The 18356-nt window shown below is 48.7% G+C and overlaps 2 protein-coding genes across 5 annotated transcripts; both read right to left on the bottom strand.

The window, feature by feature from the left end:
* Window positions 1-628: 628 nt before the first annotated feature.
* Window positions 629-14429, bottom strand: C10H2orf72 (chromosome 10 C2orf72 homolog). Of its 4 annotated transcripts, XM_014871639.2 has the most exons (4): window positions 6381-6909; window positions 5453-5455; window positions 3873-3986; window positions 629-2663 (listed from the first exon to the last, which is right to left on the bottom strand). In XM_014871639.2, exons 1-4 carry the CDS (start codon window positions 6907-6909, stop codon window positions 2572-2574), a joined length of 738 nt encoding a protein of 245 aa, XP_014727125.2. In that variant the 3' UTR covers window positions 629-2571. The 4 variants fall into 4 exon arrangements, 3 of the variants coding, with proteins under 3 accessions (XP_014727125.2, XP_088026577.1, XP_088026578.1); XM_088170451.1 differs by lacking the exons at window positions 5453-5455; window positions 6381-6909 and adding exons at window positions 11754-11887; window positions 12355-14429 and having other exon boundaries at window positions 629-3986; XR_015805591.1 differs by lacking the exons at window positions 5453-5455; window positions 6381-6909 and adding an exon at window positions 11754-12498 and having other exon boundaries at window positions 2640-2663.
* Window positions 14426-18223, bottom strand: RPL35A (ribosomal protein L35a). The gene is made up of 5 exons (XM_014871641.2): window positions 18111-18223; window positions 17742-17784; window positions 16321-16473; window positions 15330-15474; window positions 14426-14484 (listed from the first exon to the last, which is right to left on the bottom strand). The coding sequence occupies exons 2-5, from the start codon at window positions 17750-17752 to the stop codon at window positions 14461-14463; spliced, it is 333 nt and encodes a 110-aa protein (XP_014727127.1). The 5' UTR covers window positions 17753-17784; window positions 18111-18223; the 3' UTR covers window positions 14426-14460.
* Window positions 18224-18356: the final 133 nt, after the last annotated feature.

The following is an 18356-nucleotide window of genomic DNA, read 5'->3' as shown; positions in this document are numbered from 1 at the left end:
CCCGCGTTTGGGCCGTTCGCCGAGAAGCGGCTGCTTTCCCCCGCCAGGACATCCCCCCGCAGTAGGCGTGCATCTTTAGGCCACAGAGCGTCCCATGGCAGTGCAAGGATCAGCGATTTTATCCCATGGGTTTAACACTTCTTACCGGCCGCGTCTGCGGCACGAGACAGATGGCATACCCAGGCTGGTGGATTTGCACAGGGAAAGTCCAGCTCAGGAGCAGCGATGCTACACAAGAGACCAAAGTGCTCAGACCTCGGTAGCATTCATTTCTCCTTGCTGCTACTGAATAGGAAGAAATACCCTATTAAGGGCTTGAATTCCTTGAGGATGCATAATGGTATCAGTTAGTGAAAGTTACTAATGAAAGTTACTAATGAAAGCTTATCAGACCCCTACCCACAATGCCAAGAGGGGCTGCTCTGCTCTTGGACAACTGGGAAGATCTCCAGCCTTCTCCATTGCTCCACCTGGGCTGCACTCAGTTCTGCTGATCTTCTGCATATCAGACACTGGAGTCACTTCCATCCAAATAACCAGTTTTTTCAAGCCAAGATAAATGTGGGTTAATCTGTGTATAATGCTACTTTAAGGATAACACCATGGCAAACAAATAAGCACATTCCAGTTCGGAAATTAAATGTCTTTATTCAACAAGCACGTAATAGTGCTGTTATATTATTCAATCAATTAAACATGTTAAACTATCTGGTTATGCCTCCAAGTGCACAGATAGTAAAAAGAGAAATGAAAAAAAAAAGTAATTCATGTCACTTATTCCTCAGTCAAAGAAAAACAATATTTTTAGTCAACGGTATTCTCGCTTACACCTCCTAAAGCCTTGGCAGTTCATCCATTTCCATCAGTCTCTTGCAGGGGTAAACTTGGGTGATTTACCTAAAAATTACTAGTAAATAAATCCAGTGGATTTGCAGCACTAAGGGAGGTTTAACTGCCAGTCTGTGCTCTTGGACCACCTCTTCACTGAAGAATGCTTAGCAGCAAAGGCTAGAAAATAAAGATTCATACTGGTGAGTCCTGCTTGACCCACCTAACCAGGGGCTTTACTGGAAAGTACAGACCTGCACAGTGACCTGTGCTGTACAGGGATGGAGCAGGAGGGAACCTTAATATCACCAAGATGCACTCAGTGCTCAGTGCTGAAACTTGGGGCCAGTAATACAGCCACCCACACCAAGTCACTTTGTTACATTTGTATCTTCCACGGGTCATAAGCACAGAAATCCTGGAGGCTGGAAGGAGAGTGGGTCAGTGCCCTCTCTGCAGAGCAGCGTCTCCTGCTCCAGATAAAAGCTAGAAGGTTGCCAAAGGCAGACTGCTGGGGGAAAGTGCTGGCTAGAGCTGGCAGGACCCCAGACACTTCTTCTGCCACTGGGGGAAAAGGAACCAGAGAGAGCACAGACATGCACAGACGAGGCACTTTGGCAACTAACCCAAAGAAGAGGTAGGCAGGATGAAATTTCTGATCTGAGCTGGAGGAAACTAAAGGAAAGCCAAGCTTGTGCTCAAAATAAAACAAGACCTCTTTTATGTTGCATAAAGAATTTAAAAGATATTCTTAGCATTAGAGTAATATTCCTCGTAAACCAAGGATTTCTAGTTAATTGTGTTGCCCCACAGGCTACAGGCAGTCCTCTGGAGCTACTTAAATAGATAATTTTTATATTTTTATGTTTATTTATGAAACAGCCACATCTTGTTGTGCTGCAGGCCGACTCCAAGATGTGCCACCATGCCAGTGGAGATGTTCCAGTTAAGATGGCCCTCTCCTGTATCTTCACCTAGCACCAGCCACACGTTAGTGCCCACCTGCCACCCCTCCAACCCAGGCATCCCTCAGTTAGCCTATGAGCACCAGGACAAGCCAGAGGGACAGATTCTGCTCCCAACTCCACTCTGATCTAGATGCCAGTGGTATCCTTCATGATATCCATGAAGAATCCTTCATGGTATTCCTGCTGCTCAAGCTGGGCTGTTACTGCATTCTTCACGTTATACTCAAGCCTTTTCAGTAGCTGGTAGATCCAAGAGCTCACATTTAGTCCCACTGCAGTCTCCAAGCCACTGTGTTACTTGCTGGGTTTTTTGGGGGGGGTGGGGGGGTGGGAGCTTCCAAGCACCAATAAAGCAGGAAAGCAAGGCAGCAGAATCAGTCTGCCAGGGAGGCCAGCCACAGCAACCTCAGCATTGAACTTTGCTTGGAATTAGAAAACATTTCTCATTCTTCAAACAGGTGGCTACATTTCACACTCAAAGTCCCAACATAATTTTGCCCAGGATGTGAGGTAGATCCCTGAAGGGCTTCTCAGAAGCCTAGTGCCCAGAAGCAGCTCCAGGTGCCCCAGGGCAGCAGGGCACAGCAGGGAATGGGTCTGGCACAGACCCCAGAGGTTGGCAGCAGCTACAAAAGACCTTGATGACTTTAGCCAAGCAGCTTTTCCCTGGAGCTGAGGGTCCTTGGAGGAGAGGGCCTGCACCAGCTCCTCCTCCCACTGCTCCAAATCCACTGGGCAGGTCTGGGATGTGAACTGTGTTGCATGCCCAGCAGCTCTAGGTGCCTGTGCCTCCAGCAGCTTCTTCGCAGTTTCCATTGGGGGAAAGGCTGGTCAGAGCCACTTCTTCCTCAGGGTCCTGCAGATCATCTGCAGGAAACAGAGAGAGGTCAAGGCAGACCTAAATGGAAAACCCCTCCTCCCAGAAAATGCAACTTAAGATGAAAAGAAAGCATGGGCTGAAGCAATTGATATATACTCACAAACTAAGTTTTTTTTCAAAACTGGTTTTCGTTTTCTTTTACAAACTCAACATTGTTTCAGCAAATAGAGCAAAGGCATGCAGGGCCCAGCTCCTGGCCTCCTGAAGTGTCAGCAGTCTCAAAACAAGTTGCATGGCCACAGGGTACAGCCTGCCTGGCACTGACAACAAGATCAGGCACTGCAGTTTTCTGACCATGGAGAGTGGGTCTTATAAGTCTCAAACATCTCACATGTCTCAAAGCTGCATAAATTGAGCACTCTTTTCAGTTGTTTTTTTGACTCTTGCGCTCTCTTAAGTATTTTATATATTTAACAGGCATTTGGACAAGGCCCTTAATATCATACTTTAAAATCTGGTCAGCCCTGAAGTGGTTAGGCAGTTGCACTGGATGATTATTATAGGTACCTTTCAAGTCAAAATATAACTATTCTATTCTATTCTTTTTACATTGAAGGAGCTTTCCCTCCTCTTTATGCTTCATAGTACAATCTGGATCTCCACACCACACACTTTGTAGCCTCCTGCTTGAGGCACTCCTGCAAAAAGAAAATCACTGCTAGGAAGCACAAGCCAAAGTGCCAACCATGCACAAAGGCTGAATGCTATGTTATGTGTTACCTGAACAATTTTCTTTTGAATCGGGGAGCCCATGGCTCACTGCCCTCTCCCTTCTCTCTGCCAGCCCCTAAAGCAAATGGGTAGGGAACACTCTTTTCACCATGTTTGCAGAAAACATCACATAATATCAGGGTGCTTCCAATTCATTGCTTAGACAGAGAGTTCTGCTTCCAGATGTTCAAACAAAATGCAGCTCATTTAAGCAGTGCTTCCAGGGGTGTATTTGGGCACCAGACTCAGCCTGGTTTTGTTTAGACAAGCAAAAGGTCAGAAAACCAGGAGATGGCAACAAAGCAGACATGTGCTGGTTCTCTTCAGGTTTGGCCTAAACCACAGCCAGGGAAGCAAGGTCAACTGCAGAGCTGGAAGTAGCTGGAAGAGGCTACTAGCAAGGGGTTTGGGCATCAGAACCATCAGGGAATCATGAGGAATTTCTGACAATCACAGCAGAGTACAAGGGAGGGAGCTGGGCATACCTTCATGGATGTTGTTTTCAGCTTTTGCTTCGTAATCTTTTCTCCAGCTCCTCTGGTTCCAAGAAATGCACTGCAGGAAGGATGGGAACCTCCACCTCTCCCTGTCTTTCATGTCTTTTGAATAAACCAGAGAAGATGAGTTCAGACTAGTAGCAGCCAGTCCTTCTGCTTCTTCACCTCTCCCTCCATGAGTCTTGCAACAAAACCAAGTCCTAGCAACAAAACCAGATCCACTCCACAAAGCCCACTACTGGAAAGCACAGAGCAACTCCTGGCAATCCTTATTTTTGGCTGAAACCTCTCTGCTACCCTGGAAATTTGTCCCTGGTCAGTTTCTACTTTGCCACCTCACTGCCAAAACCAACCCGGATGTGGCAGCCGAGAGTGAGCAAGAAATCTGGCAGGAGCTCAGCTGGCACATGTGGCAAGGCTGGGGACTGACACAGAGAATTCCCACAGAAGGAAGTTTTCCTTTTGCATTGTCACACAGCTTCTATCACATCAACCTGTTTACTGCTCCCTGCTTTATTAAGCAATTCCTCCCTCCCTCCCTCCCATGGAGACCTGGTGGACACACTGTCTTGCAGCAGCACACTGAAAACTGCAGCTGTAGCTGCCTGTAAATTTCAGAGAGCATGTGGTCAATGTATGGTAATTATTCTAGAAGACAACAAAGTTACTACAGACTTTTAAGCCATTTTAGTAAAACACTACAGCAGCCTGTAAAATACTACAGCAGCATATTTTATGTGGTCTCCAAGAGCAACAGTTCAGCATCCCCATTGAAATTTCATCCAGCCTTTTACCTCTCAATCAGTTAACAAATGATAAGCCACTTCAGTGTCCTTCAGTTTATCGAGCCATTGCAACACTAAAGGGCTCAGTGTCTTTCTGGTGGTCAATAAACAAAAAACTCCAGTGCACTGCCTGGGGTGCACTGCCTGAAGTGTTCAGCTGCTCTTTGGAGGCTCTGTCTAGGTGGAAATTTTGGAAGGCAAAGCTCAAAGAAACATGGAAAGAAATTGTCCCTGCCTAAGGTTGAGCCCTGAAGGTGATGAGTATCCTCATTACACACACAGGTCCTGGGACACTTACATGACTCAGAGCAGCAGGCAGAGCATCAGAAGTGAATGAGCACAGAAAAACAAGCTGTAACACCCAATCCAGCTCCTGCTCCTCGTTCTCCACAGCCAGCCACAAAAATACATATATTTAGCCAAGCACCACTAAAGTGCCAAGGCAGAAGAAGGTATGCAGGGATGTTTTCTGCCTCTGCAGCTGCTGTCCCACCAGACTGCAGTGACCAGAACTGGAGGATTCACTGGTGTCTGGGAGCACACCAGAAATTCTTGCAGCAGGAACAATGTGAGCAAAACCATGTGAAAGGAGAGAAGCTGGAAAGAGGATTGTGTGTGCCTCAGTAGAGAGGTGGCAGAAGACAACCCTGTGCCCTCGCCACCAGCCACCTCAAAGCTCCTCAACATTCAGATCTAGGATTCTGGGCTGAGCTGATAGAAAGAAGCACCTGAACTGCAGCAAATCATCCTCATGTCCCAGGAATCCCAGGACTCCCTGTCAACCCTCTGGTGCTGAAAGCAAGTGCCAGGATCCCTCGAAGTAAAGCCAGCAAGACAGCAAAACACCCAAGCCTATGGAAATGCTGGGGGAGCAAGGTAAAAGTGGGAAAAAATGACAGAAGGGAGGAGGAAAGGGAAACAGCACAAGACAAGCGGTGCCAAAGATTAAAGTGTTTTATGTGGCAGCTCCAAAAGCAGAGCCTGCCCAGCTGCCCATCACCCTTTGTTGACACACAAACCCAACTCCCCTTTCACCCCAGGGCAAATGCTGTTCCTCAGGCGTGGCAGACACCCAGCTTTCTTCCTGCCATCCTCACCCTGACATATGGTTTTACATGCAAACAACCACTTGCTCTGGTTACTTATTCATTATGCAAAATCAGCACAAGCATCTTCCTCCTGCAGGAAGGTCAGATCCTGCCTGCACCCTGCAGCACAAGCCACATCCCAGTCCTGCTTCCCTGAGAACACATACCCAATAAGCATGGAAGGCCACCGTGTTACAGATGACCACAATATCATGACTTTCAGCTGCCACATCCCTGTTATCCATGAGCTATTCTAGTGTTTCCCAAACTGCTGGGAATTTTGTCCACCCTGGTGCCAGGTCTGGGAACCTCACCAGAAAGAGGCAAATCCCATTGCAAAAGCTCTGATCCTACCAGCATGAAAAATATTTCATTGTGGAAAGGCAGATTGGATTGTGCATGTGTAAAGATGTGTAAAGTGAGTGGTCCAATCCCAATAGGAAAAGCCTGACCCTATTGCAGGGGAGATCCCATGAGGAGAGATCAGAACCCATTACGATGGCATAGATCCCACTGGGAAGGGGAAGATCCCACAGGAAAACTCAGCAAATCCCACTGTAAAAACCAGGCTTCGGGTGAGGGAAGGAGGGAGGGAGGGAGGAAGGGGTCCCTCGACCCTGTACCTGCGGGGTGCTGCAGGGCGGCCCGCAGAGCGCGGCAGGCGGCGGCGCGGCAATCGCCAGGGCTGCCCGGGCTGTACCGGGCCGCCTGCACCGTGCCGGGCGCCGGGAAGTGCTGCCGCAGCGTCGCGTCCAGCACTGCCGCATCGTCTCCGTCCCCGCCGGGCAGCAGGACGCCAACGACGGCGGGCGGCGGCCCCGCGGGCAGGCGGCCGCGCACGTCCCGCACCACTTCTCGCAGGCGGGTACGCGCCCCGCGGCCCCGCGCCGCCCCGCCGCCGCACAGCACCAGCAACAGCCGCGCTCCCAGCGCCCGCCGACGGCCGCCCGCTGCCCGCCGCGCCCGGCACCCCGGCACCGGCCCCGGGCACGGTGCACGCGGCGCCTCGTCCCCCAGGAGATCGCGGGCGAAGGCGGCCAGCGCGGGCGCTGCCGGGGCACCCTCCGCCACCTCGGCCACCAGCAGTACTGCCCGCCGCCCGCCCGCCCGCTCCACCAGCGCCCGCAGCTCCTGCAGGTCCGCCGCCGCCATCCCCCGCCGTGCTGCCTGTTCGGCCCGCACCTGCATGTTCCCCGGCCCCGGCTCCGCACCGCCCACTGGCCCACACCCGCCCCGCCACCTTGCGCCAGCCCCGGGCACCAGCCCCGGCCCCGCGCAGAGCAACACTCCGGGGCAGCTGGGCGAGAGCGCGTCAAGGATCCCCACTGCTTCCAGCCCCGGGACCCGCACAACCCCGCGGTGAGCAGTCCCTGACTGCTGCCAGGTGGGCACAGCAGAGAGGGTAGTAGAGAGTCCCTGGATGTGACACAACCAGACTCAGAGCCCTCGCCACAGGCTGGTCTTGTTGCCAATGAGTTGATAAAATTCAGGCAAAAACTGCGCTGTGGAGGGGCTCAGAAGGTGAGAGGGGGATGAGGAGAGGCTATGGTGGCTGCAAAGTGGTACACACATGAGGTTATGATAGAGAAGCAGCTGATCATACATCCCCAAGGTGCTCCCTATGGTGTGTCATCTCATACCCCAGAGCAGCAATAGAGTGACCTCTCTGGCATCATGTGCACTATGCTACTGCACAGCTTGGCCAGGCTACAGCTACCCCTGGAAACAATTCCACTTTGGGAAACAATTTCACTCTTGAAGAACATACCCACCCCACTGGTGACAAGCGCACAGCTGAGCTGCAGCCCCCACACCACATGCTGTATCTCTGAATCTCTTCCCAAACCAGTGTCCTTTGACTTCCCCTCTGCCACCTCCATGCAAAACACAGCCTGCAGTCACAGGCCCACAAGCACATCACTATAGCCCATCAAAGCACAAATGTTTCCAGGGATAAGTACAGAGCTTTAATCAGGGTTTCAGTGCTGGCACTTGTTACATGTATCTCTGCCAGCCAACACCGAATGAAAGTCACTGTGCCCAGCCCTGATACTTGCATGGGGAAGTTCCAATCCTTGGCATGCGGTAAATACTTCCCCTATGCCATATCAGAACAGGCTCCTCCAAACCAGTAATGTCTTATCGCAAGAACCTGGGAAGAGATAAACAGCTCAAAGGTGTAAATGGCCGGAATCACCTTGGCCAATTGCTCTCTGAGGATTTTTGGAGCCAAACCATCTCTTGAGGGATGGGTGGAGCAATCTCTGAGCGTATTGGAGGTGAAAGCAGAACCAAAATCCACGTGCCTGTCCTGGATCCGTGATTTCCAACATGTGTGTTTGGGTACACTTGTGCCACAAATATGGTTGAGCTGTTGTGCCTGCTGCCTGCCCATACTCATGGTCATCTGTCCCCAGAGCCCAGCAGATCAGCAGCCACAGCAGAAGGGATGTGCCACAGGTACAACAGTGGTGTGGCAGCTTGGGAAGGTCACAGTGTGGCACAAATTTTAATCCATGGAAAATATTTCCCCCAGTATGGCAGGCTTAGCAAACACTGCCCCAGGCTAGCATCATGGATGAGGGCTTCAAGAGAGACTTTCTGCCCTGGATCCTAGCAAAAGTAATTTACTCAGGGACAAGTGCTGGTAAGCAAATGGGACAGGGAGAAAAGGGGGAGGTAAAATAGAAAGATTAGGCTCCTCTTCCAAAGATCAGGGTCTGCCAGAGCCCATGCCCCCATGCCAGTGTGGTAGCTCTGAGAGTAGCTGTCAACATGGGAGGGCTACAAAGTCAGACGAACTTCAGCAGTCAGGTCTGGCCTAAGTGTTGCCCAGATTTTGTATTTACAAGGATTTTTTTCTCATCTGTTCAGAATCCTGTTCATGGTCCTATGGACAAAAGTCCAAGGTGTTATCAGCATCATGAGTTGTGTCAGCAACAGGAGGGGACAGGAACATGTGCTGGTCCTCAGAAACCATCATCTCTCTGGAAAACTGCCACAAGATCCATAGAGTATTTAAACTCCTAATGAGATGCCAGCACAGCCTGTGGTATGGTGACACTGGTTAAAGCCTGACTGATGTGCACACCATTACAGCATGGCTCTCACAGAGCTCTTCCAGAGTAGATTCATGCCAGTGACTTGCCTAGAGATGCCAAGATGCCTCAGGCATTGGGAAGTTGGCTTTGTAGCAGGCAATTCCCCAGGTTTATGAAGATAATTCTTGCACAGAAAGTAGACAATAAATTGGAGTTTTCTTCCTAACTCAGGTACACCACTGGCTACTTCTCTGCAGTGGCTTTGACGTTCAAACTGCCAGCACAGCCACTAAAAACTAAAATTTGGGACCACGTAGAGCTGTTATTCATGGTCACTACAATTCTTTAGTTAATTTTGGGTACAGTGTAACACTACCAGCAGAGGCTGGTTGGAAAGGTGAATGTCACTCACAATACCCAAACAAGCTTGTTTACATTTCTTTACTCATTAACAGGGCTAACATCTTACACACACAACTCCCTTCGTGTTACTTAAAGAGGTACAACTCAAACAGTTCAGAGGCAGTCATGAGCTTACCAGCATTTGTAGTCTCCCACAGAATGTCTTCAGAAACCTTTCAGGAACCTGAGCAAAACCACTGATGTATTTAGAAGACCTGACACTCCATCAAACATCCATCTGACAGTCACAGTTGTAAAGAATCACTATAGACAGCCCTGAATGAGGGTCATCACATCCCTTACATATGCCCATAGCTGTCCAGAGCAGATAAAACATCTGTTCATTTTTTATTTCAAAAGAGAGAAGATACTTTGTTCAGAGAAACAAATTTGGCATGTGTATTAGTAGTGCCTTGAAGCCTAAACAAACAAAAAAAGGTCCACTGCATTAGAGCCTGCATTTACAGATTAACCTTTCTTCTGAAGAGAGTAAAAAGAAGACAGGAAAAAAGGATTCTTGTGCCCTTTTTGATGATAGAGGAGACGAGAGACTGAATGAGCAAGAAGGAATCTGTAGGAGCTGTTCTGAGACAGTGTCCAATGACCCAGCCCAGCTCCTTAAATTCTTCCTTTCAGTAGCTTTGGTGCTCATGGAGACACTTGGAAAAGCCTTTGAGCCAGCTAGGAGCTGGAACTGGCTGCAGACAAGCTAAGCCTCAGCAAACCTTTGCACATTTGCTCTTCCACCGATCTGTTCTCCAAACTTGCTTCAATCATTACTTTGAAAAACACATCATTGCTTCCCTGAAGTTGCTGGAATAAGCAGAGCAGGTCAGTGTGGATCTGCCTGGTTTGCCAGCCCTGAAAGAGGCCCTTCTGGTCTACTACAGGACACTCTAAAACTTCTCTCTATCCACGCAGGATTAGGTGGAGAATGCAGCAAGGATGCTGCCTGAGAGCACTCTTGGATGGCCTGCCTCCTCTCCTCCTCAGCTCTCTCGGTGACCACACTCCTCGTTGTCCCAGCCACACATCCCTGTGGCTACATCACTTGCCCTTGCAGGGCATTCCTGTGCTCCCAAGCTCTGGCCAGGATATCAGCCACATCTCAGAGTTTCTTCCCCTTTTCATCTTGACAGTGGCCCACATCACCCTGCACAGAAGTGCCTGGACACAGTACAAACATGCTGCCAGAGAAGAAACTTGAGAGCTGCATGGACTATACCTGGATTTGAGTAGTTACCTGTGTGTTTCAGATGCTACAGGAAATAATAGAGACACAGGACCTCATTGTGGCTTCTTGCTTTAAGGATGTTCTAATATACTGATCTTTTAAAGCCAAACTTTCTTTCAAATTCACAAACAGCCTCAACATGTACATGTCTTGCTTTGACTCAAGGGAACTATTTCTTCATTAGCTTGACCAAAAACCTGTGTCCTCAGTAATGAAAGACAGAATTCATCTTGTGGAAATGCTCGTGGAAAGTCTCTTCCACAACATAGCAATTGGGTCACCTCATCCAAAAGTCTGCTAAGCACCAGCACCACCCAAACACTTAAAGCACGGTAGTTTTGCTTCATAAAGCCACATCCTTAAGGATCTGGAAATAATCCGTATTTGAAAAATAACCTGGAGAATCCTTTCTCTGACAAACATTGGTTTATAGGATCTGTACTGCCCTCAAATCCCATCCTTCTGTACCATACTGCATAAACCTGCAGCTTCAGCAAGTTTTGCAGTCTTAGATATAAGCTTTGAAGCTCATAGATACACACAGACACAAATGAGATAAATATCAGGTTTTTAATCCTTCTTTTGATGATAATGAAGATCTTAGGATGACAAAATATCTATAAAAAACACCAGAAAAAACATACATATAAACTCCCAATGCAAAAAAATGCAGCTACCTATAGTGCTTTGCCATGCCCAGAGAGGATGGGAAATTATTTAAGCTATTATGTGGGTAATTGGACTTAAAAATATTCTACTACTCCCACAGTTCCTCCAATCCAAAATAACCCATCCCAGAAACTCAGTCTGCTGGATGTGTACCCAGTTGTATGTAAGGTCAACTCCCTGCTACAAAGAACCCTGGGGAGTTTCAGGAGCTTTGTTCCTGATGAGAACCATGAACCAAAGACTCCTCTATCCAGGTTCTCCTAGGAAAACAAGGTCTGAGGCCTTAGTCTTGAGTTTCTCTCACTGTTTCAGTTTTGGGATAGTTTAAAACTTAGAGGCTTCTGGCCTGCTCTGATTCCCTCTCTGCTGACAGTTTTCTTAGGGACATTTTGATAATCAATCAAGGTGTTTAATGCAAAGCAGAAACGCGATGATTTTTGATAAGTTTCCCGGGTCAGATTGTTCAGCCAACGCAGCAATGAACTGAGCTTTGTGGCAAGGACATGTGGCGCCGACACTGAGGGCACAGCGTCCCCTTCTGGCAGCAGCCACACATTGAATCTCATCCATGCAGAAGGCCTGGGCAGACAAGCAAGTCACCAGGAAGTATTCTGCAAAGGGACATCCAACAGGACAGTGCTAAAACCAACCTGACAGAATCTGCTGCCCAAGGGAATTCATTCTCCATCTGTCTTTGATACCTTCTCTTGCCTACATTCAGGCAGAACTCGACAGTATCTGAGCTCCGGGAGCGAAATAACAAATGGCTCCTGGGAGTCGACTTCTAGGGGAAGAAACAAAAATGATAGAACACTGGCACAATCCTTTCAAAGCTAAGGCCCGTGGCCACCCAAAAAGGTTAGCACATCCCTCCAGTGAAGAACTCAGGTCAGTGAGGCTGTGGAGCAGTTAACATTATCATAGAAAGCTCCAGCAGGGAGTCAGAAATGCAGCTCTTACACTGAGCAGCATTTCTACTGCCAGGTGTGTTCAGGGGCAAGGAAGAGTCAACACCATGTGACTTGCAAGAAGGAACACACTTGGCTCAGACACATTGTTCACCCCCATCCCAGCATGTAAACCCTCATTCTCTTTTCTGGCTCATATTGCCTGCAAGATCCAGCTTGTCTTCCCTCTTGTATTTGAATCCAGTCGACAAGCACCAATTCAAGTGTACACCATCCCTCAGACACTGCCCTGAGCATGTTTTTGTGACCTTCACCCCTGTGTTTAGATGTGTTACCCAGTTACCTTCATGGCAGTTCAAGGCTTCTCTCAGTGCCCTACAGGCAGCTTTCTTTGCCTCCAGGACACCTCCAGGCTGGCCTGGGCTATAAATTGCAGTTTCCACAGGCAGTTGCAGGGCCCCATCCAGCACACACTGCATTCTTCTCAGCGCGCTCACTGCCTGGTCCAGCTGCTCCTGGGAGTCAGGACGGATCATCACAAGCACCAGCACGTCTGGCAGGCAGGGGAGGAGGTTCCTCACATCCCGGACAGCCTCCTCCAGGTGATCCCACTGCATGAGCCTTTTCAACACACTGGCTTGCCACAGCATAAAAATCAGATGTGGGGGAACCAGGTCCTCCTCTTCCTTTCCCTCATCATCTGCCTGCTGTGGTCTGTGCTTGATGTCCCCTGTGCCACACAGGTCCCGGGTAAAATCCACCAGCAATGACGGAGCTCTTGAGTCAGCATGGTCCACCTCCATCACACCCACCCGTCCATTCCGGCTCCCCAGCATGTCCAGTAGGTTGAGGAAATCCCAGGTGGTTCTGTCCACGAAGGAGGCCGGCTCCTTTGACGCCATAGCTTCCTCACACATCAGTTTACTGTGCTGCTGGGGAAAGGAGTGGAAGTAGCAGAGGCAATTGCACAGCACAGGCTCAAAACAGTCAACACCTGCTGCTCTGAGCAGCCAACACTGGGTTGGGTGGGACCAAATGAATGCAAAAATATCAAGCGTTTTCATATAAAGATTCACAAATTGCAGCTATGTGCTCTTTGGGGTTGGACCTCTCAAAAAAAGGCTTTGTACCTTGGTAGTCTGGTGCAATAGAAAGAGACAAAGGGAGAGAGAAGGGATGATTACCTATTTTTGGGCATCTTGTATCAAACTCAAAAGGACTTATTACCTTCTTATCAACAAATCCCAACTATATGATAGTGACCACAGGCCTACAAACCTATTGTTACAGTCCACTTTGCTCACTACATTTCCTCCTCCTCCCTCTGCAATACCTAAAGCTGGAAATCCCATCTATCCTTCCTTGAAGCCAACGTGTCTAACCTGTTGTTAGTTGTGGAAGACTAAAAGCCCTACCTGACCTGGCCCAGTATCCCATAAGCTGCAATTTCTCTCCACATGTTAAAAAAATGCATTTTCCATAGCCAAGGCTCTCCTGCTGTGAAGGACAGCAGTGGCAGTAGGCTTATGTCTTTTAAGTCCAGCAAAATAATTTCTGTACTAGAGCTGAGAAGTTGGCTCAAGTTTTTAAATTCCAGTTCAAAGTTTTGATTCACCCAACAACGTATTCTGCACACACAACTCCACCTCCTTCAGAAGAGGATTAGCTGTGAAATACCAGCCCACTGCAGGAGACGTGCAAAGCCTCAGAGGGCTCCCTGACACACACTGGCAGCAGGGCCAGACAGGGAGAAGGAAGCTCTCATACCCTGGTAAGTGGGGACTGCACTGGAGCGGGCTCAAGGTGTGATTGAGCCAACACTTACCTGCCTGACCGACTAGGGATGCATTGAAAACGATGGAACTACTCAGTGTATGTGGAACTGCCCTCATAGTGTATCCACAGATCATTTTGGGACTGTGACATCAGCAGCAACCATGACAACCTGTACCTGCCTCAACTTTAAACTATTACCCTTTAAACTACCCAGTATTTTGGGGGGCTTTTCAGACATAATAAACTCTGAGCCTTGCACTTCAAGACTGTAAATCAGTTTTTCACCACCTTATTGTTCAGCAGACCTAAAAGACCTACACAAGTGCTATGAAGATGCTCGCTACATGATGTGCTAAGGCTGGCCGAGAAAACAGCGTTAACACTTGGCACCACAGAGCTGTGCAATGAAAATGTGTTTAAATAATTAACACAGACCAGGCACTAAGGGCACATGTGCTGCCCAGGTACATATGGGCTCGTTATCTGGAATTCTACCAGAACTACTATTGTGAAATGTGCGAAAGGCTTTGCACCTGCCAGGATTTAGTGTCTCTGTCTGTGCTGTCAACACTGATACACTACTGACAAAGAGGTCTCTCAAAATTGGTGGAGGCAATAAAACCAGAAATATACAATAGTTAAACAGAATCTCCATTTTATTTCCAATAAAAATTTAGATCCTAGATGGATACAGCATCTGTAAAACACAAAACCAGACAGAATCACGTTAGAAATCTTGTATTCAAACACCAGTTTTGCAGTAACAACCCAGACCGTGAATCTCTTCAACTGCTATAAAAGCAATCCCCAGTTTATACACAAGAGGCATGAGAATGGAAAAGCCCAACAGCTGGTTCAGTGACTTGCAGAAGCACTTCCCTGGTGGCACAGACTCTGTGGCAGCCAGCCGTTCTGTGCACCAACAAGAGCTCCCATGGCTCTGGATTTCAGGAATTATCTAAGCTGCTCCTACTGTGCTTTTTCTAAGGCACAGGAGAAAGACAGAAAGGAAGGACTGCACCTCTCTTGTATTCCTATTGACAACACCACTAAGAAAGTATTACATCACAACTCTAGGTGAGAGACCTAAAGGGACAGTCCCACTGAAACCCTGTGGCTAAAATGCCAACTGTGGAAGCAGATGGGAGTCGCCATGACAGGACAGCACCACCCCCAGTTAAAACATTTGGGAAGTAAGAGAAAAAAACAAGTAGAGGAGTAGAAGGGTGCAAAAATGCACAGAACAGATTGTTGGAAAATAAATCAAGGCAGCTTTAGAAAGGAGCTGAGTCCTGGAATGTGAAGAGCCTTTCCAGACAACCTGAGCAAGCACGCAAACCCTGGACAATGAGACATCCCCTTAGCACAGGAAGCCAGGAAAAAGCCTCTCTAGGCTCCATCACCGCAGTCACTGAGCCATGCTGTACACTCAACAGCAATAGAATAAAAACACAGTTCAAATGTTCCCTCATGCTATGTGGCATTAAAAGGCACCCCAAACACTGCCAATAAATATCTTGCTGCTAAAACAGACCCACTTACCACCCGGATTCTGTGTCCAATGGCCTTGGCAGGAAGGTTGGAGCGGAACTTGGCACGAACCATGCCACTGTTCCCATGGGCGCGGGTCACCTTCCCCCAGATCACGCGTGTCCTGTTGGGTTTGCCTCCAGGGGTTACCGTGTTGCTGAGGGAAAGGAGGCAAAGAACAGCTAAGCAGGGCAGTGACAGTTCTGCTGTCACCAGCAGTGACAATGTAGTCCTCTCTAAGGCACCTCAATAAGTAGCTCCATAGCCATCTTTAACTAGACCAATGTCCACTTTTATTTATTTGTGAAATTTTTCAGGCTTGGGATTTTCACTTTACCTTTCAAAGAGGTAATTACAGCTTGTAATTTATCAGAAGTTCCACTGGACAACTATCAACCACTTAAAAAGTTCAGAAATTTGGAAAACACTTTTGCTAATATGATTAAACTCAAAAATCAACAGTATCAAATTGCCAACACCTTATTTCTCCAGACACACTGAAGGCAGGAGAAGAATAGGCCATTGAGATAGGTGGCAGAAATTGCCTTAAATGAAGAGCCATGTGCCATGTTGGAAATGATGGTGGTCAAGTTATCAGTCTGATCAATTTTATTCAAGGCAGTTATGAACTCTAACAACAGCACTCAAGGAAAAAGAAGGAAGTGGAAGTGATAAGCAGCTGTTCCCAAGGTGTCTGAAAATGGCAGCAGAGCAGAAGTGACAGACAGTACTCAGACATGGGAACACAAAAGTCAGAATACAAATTCCTCCAGGCTTCACAAAATCACTTTACTGTTTAAGTAACTCAACAGTTCAGAGTATTTAACACAAATTCACCCACCTCAATTTACTCCATCAATCCACCTTTAATTTTTGTCAATCTTAGGCAAAACTTGTTTCTTATCCCACGTGCTTTCTAACATATAATATCATTATCTCCTAGCATTTCCAAAAGCTGATACAGAAATTGGCTAATTCAGCACAAGAACAAAACATTACTTACTTTTTAGCTTTGTACACATAGGCACACCTCTTGCCCAGGTAGAAGTCTGTCTCCTGACGGGCATAAACACCTTCAATTTTTAGAAGGGCCGTGTGCTCCCGCTGGTTTCGGAGACCACGTTTGTAGCCAGCAAAAATGGCCTTGCACCACAGCCTAAGACATGGAAAACATGTGCAACTTATAATTCACTCCAAAGTAACAAAAGTAAAAACAAATCATAGGCTGTTTCAGCAGAAACTAATTCCACACCAGTAGAAATTAGCAGAGGAAATAGCTGACTTTCACAAATCACTGCAAATACTTATATTCAATGAACAGAGGAAAGCTGAGTATGTGGAACATGAAGTATTTATGAGAACACTGTATTTTTTGCTTGTCATAAACTCCTGGCACTACAGTACAGGCTTCACACTAAGTTTCAAATGCTTCAGCATTAGCAGATATTGTTTCCAGAAGTCTACTAACACTGACGAGTAAACACTGCTTTATTTCTATACACCACAGAAGTCTCCTGTGTTGCAGTTACTGCTACAGAAGGTATGAACTGCCCCTGATTTGTAGTCTCAAAGGAGTTAACAGCCAGATCAACAGCCTGACATCCACTGCACACAGACATTACAAACTGCCCAGCAGTTCTTCAGGACAGAGTCCTACCTGCACTGCCCATTGAAGTCATTGTAAGACTTGCCCCACACACCGGCTAGACAGCACGTCTGGCCCAAGACATGTAGCACCTGCCCTGGGACAGCACAGGATCAAACTGAGATATCCAGTTCTATCTGCCACAAGTGAAACAGGACATAAACTCCAAAGATAAATACTAAGACAAAAAGCTGTAATTCACAGAACCATGGAACGGTTTGGGTTGGAAGAGACATTAAAGAGTATCCAGTTCTGACTCCTTTGCGTGGGCAGGGACACCTCACACCACATTAGGTTGCTGAGAGCCCCGTCCAGCTCGGCCTTGAACACTTCCAGGGATGGGGCAGCCACAGCTTCTCCAGGCAGCCCTCGAGTATTCAGATTTAATCCCTCCACTTACAAACTCAATCCCTACATCTGTAAGAAAATTCGGCGGCACAACAGGAAATCTACTCATGGGAAAAACACACTGCTTCCTTTACTCAAGGAAAACGTAAATCAAAGCTCCAGTGTACACTGAAAGTCACAAACATTGTGCTAATAAACACATAAATTTTACATTAATATTTATTGACAGGCCAGGGAGAACGTGGCACATCGTAACGACAACGACAACCAGCTCAAGAGACTTCAGAAGAGGGACACACAACTGTGGCCGTTCTACAGGGCCCAGCAGGCCACTGGGCAGAGGAACTCCGCTCACTGCCTATTGCTTCAATAAACTCTGTCAAGAATGTTGTACAACACCGAACCGAGAGCCACCTCGGGCAGTCACTCACCTCCCAGTCATGGTGTCCTCCCGCAGACCCGGTCCCGGCAGGCCTGGAAACGACAGACAGCCATGAGCCTCGGGCCGGCATCTCCGCCCGGCCCGGCGAGCGGGGAGCTACTCGGGAGCTACTCAGGAGCCACCCAGATCTCCGGGACCCTCCGCTCCCCCACAGCGCAGCCGCCTCAGCCCCGCTCCAGTCAAGGGGCCCCAATCCGCGACTGAAACCATCCGCCGCGCATCGGCGCCATCCCGCCTTATCCCCACCCCGGACCGCGCCATCCGCCGCACCCCGGGAGCCCCGCACCCGCCAGCGGCCCCACAGCGAGCGCAGCATCCCCCAGCCCCGCTCCCGGCCCGCGGCCCCGCTCCGCCTCACCCCCAGCGCCACAAGATGGCGGCGAAAGAGACCCGCGCCGCGCTGCCTGCCGGGAAACGCGCCGCCAGGACCCGAGAGGGCGGCCCCGCGCTGCCTGAGCAAGCAACACCGAGTTGATGATGGCGGTCCAGCGGCCCCACGCCGCCCATCCCGCGTCCCACGTCCCGTGCCCGCGTTCCCCGGGGGCGATCCCAGCAAGAGCGATCCCGGGAGGGGCGGCCCCAGCCCCGCTGCGCAGGCACCCGC

The sequence above is a fragment of the Sturnus vulgaris genome, chromosome 10 (genome assembly GCF_052056855.1).
Source record: "Sturnus vulgaris isolate bStuVul1 chromosome 10, bStuVul1.hap1, whole genome shotgun sequence".
Taxonomy (NCBI): domain Eukaryota; kingdom Metazoa; phylum Chordata; class Aves; order Passeriformes; family Sturnidae; genus Sturnus; species Sturnus vulgaris.
The sequence above is the reverse complement of the archived record's forward strand: the minus strand, read 5'-3'. Positions and strand labels throughout refer to the sequence as shown.